The following is a 9,321-nucleotide window of genomic DNA, read 5'->3' as shown; positions in this document are numbered from 1 at the left end:
TGGAAAAGTGACTATTACCTGCAGGGTAAACGTTAGCTAACCAGAAGGCAATAACAATGTAAACAAAAAACACCTGCTTAAAAGATGAATACAAATGAGGAATGGTGGGAAAGGTGGGAGTACTGTAATTACCTAACGTTACATTATTATTTTCCATAACAATTTAGCCCCCTCCACAATATTAACTGACGTTAAAACAGTTAACTAGCTATTTATTGATTAGCAATTAGCGAATCATGTAACATTAGCTTAATGCTAAAAATTTAGGTTACTATCACATTCAGACAAATAATTTCATGTACGCTAACGTTACCTACCTCTGTCTTTTTCTCGTTTCTCCTCCTCTTCTTTTCTCTTTTTTCTTCCCTGGGCACCTGACAGTTTTGGCCGTTTTGACATCTTGTGTTGATTTTTTGATGTGGTGACGTCCAAAAGGAACCATGATACGGGAAGGGAGGGGGCGCACCGTGCGGGGAGGGGGGGGGGCGTAATGTTGTAACAAATAATATTTCTATTAAATAAGCTTTACTTTGCATTTTAATTAACGTGGGATTATTTTTTGTATTTAGAAATAATAGTACCAACTTTTTTTTCATTTTTTTTTCAACATTTGTGGCACTGGCGTGGCGCCCCCTGATGGACGGCGCCCTTAGCATTTGCCTATACGGCCTATGCCACGGGCCGGCCCTGCTCCTGTGTTTGAGGAGGATGATGAGCAAACTGTTGTGGATTTTATAAACAAATACATCACAGCTCAGGTGCCTGATCCAAATAAACAACCTGAACTGTACAAAAAAGTAACAGAAGTGCAAAAACATAGTAAGAACCACACAAAGACGTGCTTTAGGAGTTTAAGCTCCGGGTGCCGTTTTGGTTTTCCTAAACCACCCTGCAATGAGACAATGATCACAAGACCCAGTGAGGATGATGAACTGGAAGTAGAAACAGCAAAGAACAAGCTCAGACCACTGAACCAGCTGCTGAATGAACCTGAAACCGCTTCCATGAGTTTAGAGCAGCTCTTGGCAAGATGCAAGTTGACACATGCAGAATATGAGCGATACCTGAATAAAATGAACACAAGGAGTACGATCATACTAAAGCGTGATCCAAAAGACTCTTGGATAAACGGCTATAATCCACATCTGCTTGAAGCCTGGAACAGTAATATCGACATAAGCTTTGTTCTAGATGCTTTCGGCGCAGCAAATTATTTAATGAAATATATATCAAAAAAGAGGGCGGGCTTTCTGAGTACCTGAAAACTGTCATTGAGAACTCCCAGAAGGACAGTGTAAATGAGTGCGATGAAATGAGAGCCGTCATGCAGGCATATTCAAAGAAGCGAGAGATCAGTGCACAGGAGTGTGTTGCTCGTGCATGTGGTCTTCACATGAAGCAATGTTCACGTGCTGTAATATTCATACCAACTGATGATAATCCAGTGAAAATGAGTCGTCCCCTGTCAGTTCTGGACAACACAACACCTGAGTCTTCCAATGTTTGGATGACATCTTTGAATGACAAATACAAAGCCAGACCTGAAACTCCAGAGTATGAGGAGATGTGCATGGCAGACTTTGCTGCTACTTGCAGGATTGTCTATGGCCAACAGACAAAAGGTAAAGATGTTTTGCCCCTTCTCAATGAGATGGGATTTGTGCAAAGGCGCAAAAACGATAAGCCTGCTATCATCAGATTTCACCGCTGCTCACAAGAAAAACATCCAGAGCAATATTACGGAAGACTGCTTAAACTGTACCTTCCTCATCGTTCAGACCATGAACTGAAAACACCATCTTTGCCAACCTATCAGGCTTTCTATGGTGCTGGCTGTGTACAGCTACCAGGTACTGACCGTCTTGAGTATGTGCAACACATTGTCAAAAGAAACAGAGAGAAATATGAGAAAAACAGTGAGGAGATCGAGAGCGCTGTTGAGGAATATGAGCAGAACAGAGGTGTGACTGACGAATGGTGTAATCTGGCACCTGAATCAGATCTTGTAAGGTTGCCACTTGTTGAACAAGAAAGAGAGCGAGACAATGAAAATGAACAGGAAGATGTGCCCGACTACAGTCGTCAGGCTGATGCTTCAACAGAAGTCAGAGCCATCAGGGAACCCCCTGCTATTGATCCCACATTGTTACGTCAGATGTTTCAGAATCTGAATAAGAAGCAAGCCTGCATATTTTATGCAGTTAGAGACTGGTGCATTAAGAGAGTCTGTGCTCTAAATCCAGAGCAGTTTTTCTTTTATATTAATGGTGGTGCTGGAACAGGAAAATCACATCTTATCAAATGCATCTACTCAGAAGCATCTAAGATACTGAGCAAAGTGCCCAGATATGCAGACGACGTTGACATATCAAAACCCACTGTCCTGTTAACTGCTTTCACTGGGACTGCAGCATTTAACATTTCTGGAACAACACTGCATTCTCTACTCAAGCTCCCTAGAAGCTTAAAACCTCCCATTCTGGGACTTGGCAATCAGCTGGATGAAGTCAGATCAGAACTTTTGAATGCTGAAATAATCGTCATTGACGAAGTGTCTATGGTGTCAAGACATCTCTTTGCATATGTAGATGCAAGACTCAAACAGATCAAAGGGACTCGGAGACCCTTTGGAGGCATGTCAGTCATTGCTGTCGGAGACTTCTATCAGCTACCCCCAGTGCGACAGTCTAAACCTCTCTGTGTGCACGACCCGTCCGAGATCGACCTGTGGCGGGAGCATTTTCAGATGATCACTCTGACTGAGATTATGCGTCAGAAAGATGATGTTGTCTTTGCTGAGATGCTGAACAGAATCCGTGTGAAAGGAAAGTTGGATGAGCTTTGCGAAGCAGATAGAAATTTGTTGTCACAGGCCATAACTGAACCAGCCCTTTGTCCGACTGATGCGTTGCACATTTTTGCAACTAATAAAGAAGTGGATGCGCACAACTCTGCAACACTGGCTCTGCTCCATACTCATATCATTGACATCCATGCAGATGATTATAGAAAGGATCCTAGAACTGGCAGAATGGCACTACAAGACAGACCATTGAAAGGAGGTAAAAATGAGTTACCAGACACACTGAAAGTTGCAGAAGGAGCTCGTGTCATGCTCACCAGAAACATTGACATACAAAATGGTTTGGTTAATGGAGCTTTTGGAAAACTACTTAGAGTAGTTCACTCTGAAAATGACCAACACATCATCAAGCTTGGACTTAAAATGGATAATGAAACATCTGGAAAGAATAACCGCACACCAGCAGACGACATGGTGTACATTGAGAGAGCAGAGAAGAATCTAAAGCAGAAAGGAGTGGTACGAAGACAGTTCCCAGTGAAGCTGGCCTTTGCATGTACAATACATAAGGTACAGGGTATGACAACCACATCAGCTGTTGTCTCTCTTAAGAGCATTTTTGAGCCCGGCATGGCCTATGTAGCTGTCAGTAGAGTGACGTCTCTCAGTGGACTGTATCTTCTTGATATGGAGGAGAAAAAAATATTCACCAACCCAGAAATCACTGCAGCGCTTCAGAACATGAGACAAGCCAACCTTGATGACATGATGCCTCTTCTACACGTGAGACAAACACTGAGCAGGTCAGAGGTTTTCACCAATGTTCATCATAATACAGAGGGACTGCCAGCTCACATTAATGACATCAAGAGTCACCATGAATTGTGCCTAGCAGATGTTTTGTGCCTAACAGAAACACACCTGCGGGGCTCTTTTGTCGCAGAGAGTCTCCACTTGGAAAATTACAATTTGTTCAAACGCAACAGACACCTGTCCTACACAAACTTTCCCCAGATGGCAAACAGAAGTGGTGGTGGAGTTGCTGTTTATGTAAAAAGTGACATTCAAGTGCATGAAAAACAGTACATTGTTAAGGGTTCTTAATTGAGGGGAGATACAAAACCAGGACAGTCCAGAGGATTTTGAGTCAGAACAATAATTTTATTTAAGCACACGCGTGGGAAGACAGTGGCTGCACACATCAGCAATATCTTCGCCCAAAATACATTTCAAATTGCTTTTATAATATCAGGGTATTATGACGCCCCCTCATGCGTTTACAAACACATAATTTGCATGTTCAGAACATTCATGTATTTTAAGAATTAGCTGCAAACACAGAGGTTCCTCTTTTTGGCATCTTCTTCCAAACAAGGCAATGGTCTCCGGCCTTTGAGGTCTCCAGGGGCTGATCCTTTCCATGTGTCACCTGTTGTCAAGAAAACTCTAGCGCAGCATGTTAGCTGAATACATTCAGGCCTGTGCTCAACTCTGTTACCAGGTTATATGTAATATATATATATGTGTTTTGTAAGCATGTGTGCAATCTTCCTTAAGCTCCCAGCTTCTTATCCAATGGATCACCCAGACATCACGCTGGATGAAGCTTGAGACCTTTAACTACCTGGGAAAGCTTCAACTCTTGTTATAAGCACAAAACTGCAATGTGTGTATAAAGATATGACAATGTAAAATGATTATGACTGCACCTGTGTTAAAGGTTAATATGGTGTCAGTGTATTAAATGTCTCTCTGTCATCTTAAAGCTATATGTGATATTTTAATGCGATGCTAATACTGAAAGATATATATTGTAGCAGTAAAACAATTTTCCTTAATTCCACAACATCCATAATGTAACTGACCTTGAATTTCTGGCTTTAAAGGTTGAAGCACCAGTCAGTGCTCTGATTGCAGTTGTATACAGACCTCCAGACTACACTCTGAGGCCATTCCTGAAAAACCTGGTAAGCTTATTAGACTCATTAGAGATCATGGACTGTCATCCCATCATAGTGTGTGGTGATTTTAATGAGAATGTTTAATCCAGTACAAACAAACCAATCCTGGAGCTGTTTGAGTCTAGGGGATACGCACAGGTCATCACTGCCCCTACCACAGAGAAGAACACACTGCTTGACCTTATTTTCATTTCTCAGCCAGAGCGATGTCTCCATTCTGGAGTCATGAAGACCTACCATAGTTACCATGACCCTGTATACTGTGTATTGTCCTGTGATGATTCATGAACTATATCTTTGAATACAGTAAGTAATTTCTATATTTTTGAATGACTTAAGAAAGTAGAGCGATATTTAAAGGTTGACTTAAGAAAAAACACCCTGCATTGCAGTATAATGTTTGAATTCTTTTACCTAAAATACAATTAAATGGATTAAGTAATGATATCAGTAAAATATGACAATTTTATTTATTACATAAAATTTAACAATCACCTACAGTAATCTATGAATGTCAGAAAAATCAAATATAGCAGTTTAAAACGAACCGTGTAGGCATATCCTCTGTGCAGCCAGGCTTCAACATCCTGTCAGGCTGCCCCAGTCTCACTGTGGCTGGGAGGGAGGGAGGGTGGACCAGAGGATTGCCCACACAACACATAAATGTTCAACAGCTTCTTCATTGTTTCTGGGAGAACAACACAGACTAAAGGTTTAAAAAACCTAATTACAGCAATAATGACAGTTAAGCCAGTTTATCTGTGCCTCTATTTTGAAATAATATTTACAAAAAATGTTATTGATTTCAGTTTGTTATAATCTTTAAACTTTTTCAAAAGTATATGATTATATTTTTGGACAAATCTTTCGATGAAACATACATTTTTATGAGCTTTTATCATGTTTCAGCCAGTGCATTTATCAGGGTGGGTCTGGGTCTGGGTTGATAAATGCACATTTCTGGCCAGAAATGTTTCAGCAGTGTTACATATGCACTACATATGTTACACTTGCTTTTTGTTACCAGCTGATACCCTACATTTGTATAGACATTGGATGGTGTGAGGCTGGGGAGTTGAGTGGAGTGGGTAGGTGGGAGTTGAATGTGTGTGTGTGTGTGTGTGTGTGTGGGGGGGGGGGGGGGGTACGGTGGGAGGTTGTTAGGTTTCTTTTTTTTTTCTTGTTAAGAGAGAGACAGTTCTGTGTCTTCTCCAATCTTCACATGTAAGATCCAACAGTGTGAAGCACATAGCAGCCAGAAACTGTAATGCCACAGATCAGAGAGGCTTCATCATCACCATCTTCATCGCTGTACGATCAGAGCGTGAGACTTCACATCTGGAGCACAGGAAAGCTTCTGTGATAAGTCCTCCTTCTAGCTTGTCCCACAAGCAGTCGGTGAGATTTACTCACAACAAAAAGGGTTAATGACATTATTTCCATGAAAACATGTATTAATTCTTTGTAAAGTGTTTAAATTGTGTTTTCACTTGACCTTAGGAGTGTTATTTTGAGTGTATTTTAATGTCTGTACTCAGGTGTTTCCCTCTGTGATCCATCCCCTTCAGAGCTGAGACACTCAGGACTGAACAGACTGCACAGTTTCTGTGACTGAGCCTCCAAAACACCTTCTTTGAAACCACACATGATAGAAGGGCTTTATATTTGCAGCAGCACTACTAAAGGTATTCAGTTTATTACAGGATGTGTTTGTTTCTTAGGACCAGCTCTAAGTGCACACTACCTAACATTTACACCTTTCTGTTCATTACAAACCAACTACTCTGGATCACATGGCCAGTTGGCAGGACTGTTGCTGCTGGAAAACATCCCTGTAGATCACCATCATTGTCAGACTGACTGTGCCTCCTCTGTGCAGTGTCAAGATCCTCTCTAAATGAGTGTGTAAGTTAACATTTTCATTATTTTATTCCCTTTGACAAGACAAGTATCACTGAAATTTACATTTACAACTACATATGTTCCTGTTTTCTGCTCTTCTTTTAAAGTCCTCAGTTATCCTGCTTCTGTGCTGCTTGCCACACATCAAACACTGGCCGGATGACAGGGAGGATCCACTCTGAAGTCACTGGACATGATGAGGATCATATGGGACTTTATAGTTTCACAGAAATGTTGTGCTCTTTGATTACAGGTTTTAAATGGACATAATGACTGCCTCTCTCTGATCAACAGTCTATAGGATTGTTGTCATTGTTAGTGCTCTGTACAATGTATGCTTATTTAATATTTCATCACTAAGCAAACCTTTATTTATTTATTTAACATATTTTTATTTTGTTTTAATGTTGAATTAACTGTGGGGATTTTTTTAAGTGGACACTTGGGATGTCATATGACCAGAAATGTGGTAATTGGAATTCAACAGTATGGGGAAAAAAATCTGCTAAGAACGAAACACACACAAAAACCCCCAAAAGAACTCAAATTCATTCCATGTAATCCAATCTGAAACATTTTAAACTGCTGAACAGCAACACAAACAGTGTTAAAAAAAAACAAACAGTGTTAACAGAATAATTATGATGAGTTTGTACCAAAGTTTCAGGTCACATGGCACACCTAGTGTGTAAGTGGGGTATCAGCTGGTAAGTATAGGTTTTTTCATATTTGTGTCCTTAGAGTTCAGATAGATAAAGCCTTGTGTATAATAATTAGTCAAAACCACAACTCAAAGTCAGGGACTAACTAAATTGGGACTTTGTGTCTGAGCCCACAGACACAAAGGTTAAAACACTGTGTTAAAAAGCATTTAGTGGCGTGGCTGAACAATGCTGTAAACTAATGATACTTCTTTATCCATGTTCACAAAAAGGACTAATGTGTTTATTTGATTATTTACATGTGTTAAACTGTGTCACCACCTTAGGCTTTCATTTGAGTTTACTCAAAAATCTCTATACAGTTCTCTTTTACCACTGTGTGGACTCTGTTTACAATAAAACATAAAAAAGAATGAGTAATAAAAAGATTTGTAGACAGATCAGAAGATTAAGTAGACCGATAGAAACAGCTGTTCAGCCATGTTCTAAGAAACCAACACAATTTAAAGGTTCAGGATTGTGGTTTTAAAAGTTGAATTTTCATGTATTTCATATGTTGCTTATTATTTTTATTTAGTTATTTAATTTAGTTATTTTTATTTATTCTCCTGTGAAGTGTTTAACAAAAAAAAGCTACTTTAATTTCAATTTTATTTGTTTATTATTTTGTAATTTGTTCTTTAAGAATGGAGTCTGTGCCAAAAACTATAGTTGAACAGACACATGACAGGATCAGATTATTAACACCTTAAAACATTGCAAATGTCTCTTTTTAAAAGGATTTTTATTCTATTTTGAAAAAAAAAACATTTGTTGAATTAATTTAAGTCCTTTTCAGAAAGAAGCTGTAAAATATGACGTAAGATTTTCATGTTATTTTCTATGACATACAAAACAATTGATGTATGTAATACCATTAAACATGATATACACATGTGTATATGTCTGAAAAACATTATGCTGTATATTAAAGTTTGTATTTTCTCCAGAATGTTTGTTCATCTTTTCAGTTCAATTCAACAAATTTGTTTTTACATTTATTTTATTATTTTTTTTTTATGAATTAGAGATTTATAATACATAATTCCACTCTTTAACTGATTAGAAGAATATGAACTTTTGTTATTCATTCAGAGGTTTTCTGACTACATTTTCTTTTGTCATTACTCATCTTTTTCTAATTTACATTTTAAACATGTTCAGCTATTTTCCAACTTCTTCTGTGTGAAAATCAGCTTTCAAAAGTTCAGCACTTTTGTTTTCAGGTTAAAAATTCTGTATTTTCCAGCTAATTCAACATTTTTAGCTTAATATTCAGTAATTATTTCATTTCAGTGCATACATTCAGATTCAAGCATTCACACTGCAGTTTCTTCAGAAAATGCACTTTCTAGTTCTTCTACAGATTGTATAAAATATTTGTTAAATTCATATGCCATGGAACCATTGTCTATAATAATTGTGCCATTTATATTTACTTGCTCAATTTCCTTCCTGCTAGATGATCTGTTAATTAAATTGTTTAAATGCTTCCAAAGGGAAACATTATGACCTTTAGCTTTTTCTATAATATGAGTGTAATATAAAGCCTTAGCTTTACGCAATTCCATGACTACTTTATTTCTTAGGCCTTTATAGACCATATAATCCGTATTACCTTTAGTAGTTAAGGCTATTTTTAACGCCAAATCTCGTCTTTTCATAAGTTTATGTATTTCACTATTTAACCATGGTAGATTTTGCTTCCTTTGCTTAAATTTGATACTTTTGGTATATTTAGATATTACTTCAGTCAAGGAGCTAGTCATGGAATTGCAACACAACTCCAAATCATCTGATTTTATAAGATGATCCCAGTTGCGATTCGCAAGCTCCTGTTCAAACTTTACAATTTCAGACTTGGGAATAAATGTCTTTACATGGTCAGGGCTGTTTTTACTATAATACTGCAATCGTTTTTTAGTCAATTTCCTAACAGTTAAAATCATATTAT

The 9,321-nt window shown here is 38.2% G+C and overlaps 1 protein-coding gene across 1 annotated transcript; it reads left to right on the top strand.

The window, feature by feature from the left end:
- Positions 1-1,268: 1,268 nt before the first annotated feature.
- On the top strand, positions 1,269-6,507 carry LOC106097394 (ATP-dependent DNA helicase PIF1). The gene is made up of 3 exons (XM_025905758.1): positions 1,269-3,606; positions 4,690-4,770; positions 6,303-6,507. Exons 1-2 carry the CDS (start codon positions 1,313-1,315, stop codon positions 4,712-4,714), a joined length of 2,319 nt encoding a protein of 772 aa, XP_025761543.1. The 5' UTR covers positions 1,269-1,312; the 3' UTR covers positions 4,715-4,770; positions 6,303-6,507.
- The last annotated feature ends 2,814 nt before the right edge of the window (positions 6,508-9,321 follow it).

Source organism: Oreochromis niloticus, linkage group LG3 (assembly GCF_001858045.2).
Source record: "Oreochromis niloticus isolate F11D_XX linkage group LG3, O_niloticus_UMD_NMBU, whole genome shotgun sequence".
Taxonomy (NCBI): Eukaryota; Metazoa; Chordata; class Actinopteri; order Cichliformes; family Cichlidae; genus Oreochromis; species Oreochromis niloticus.
This window is presented reverse-complemented; position numbering and strand designations above follow the sequence as displayed.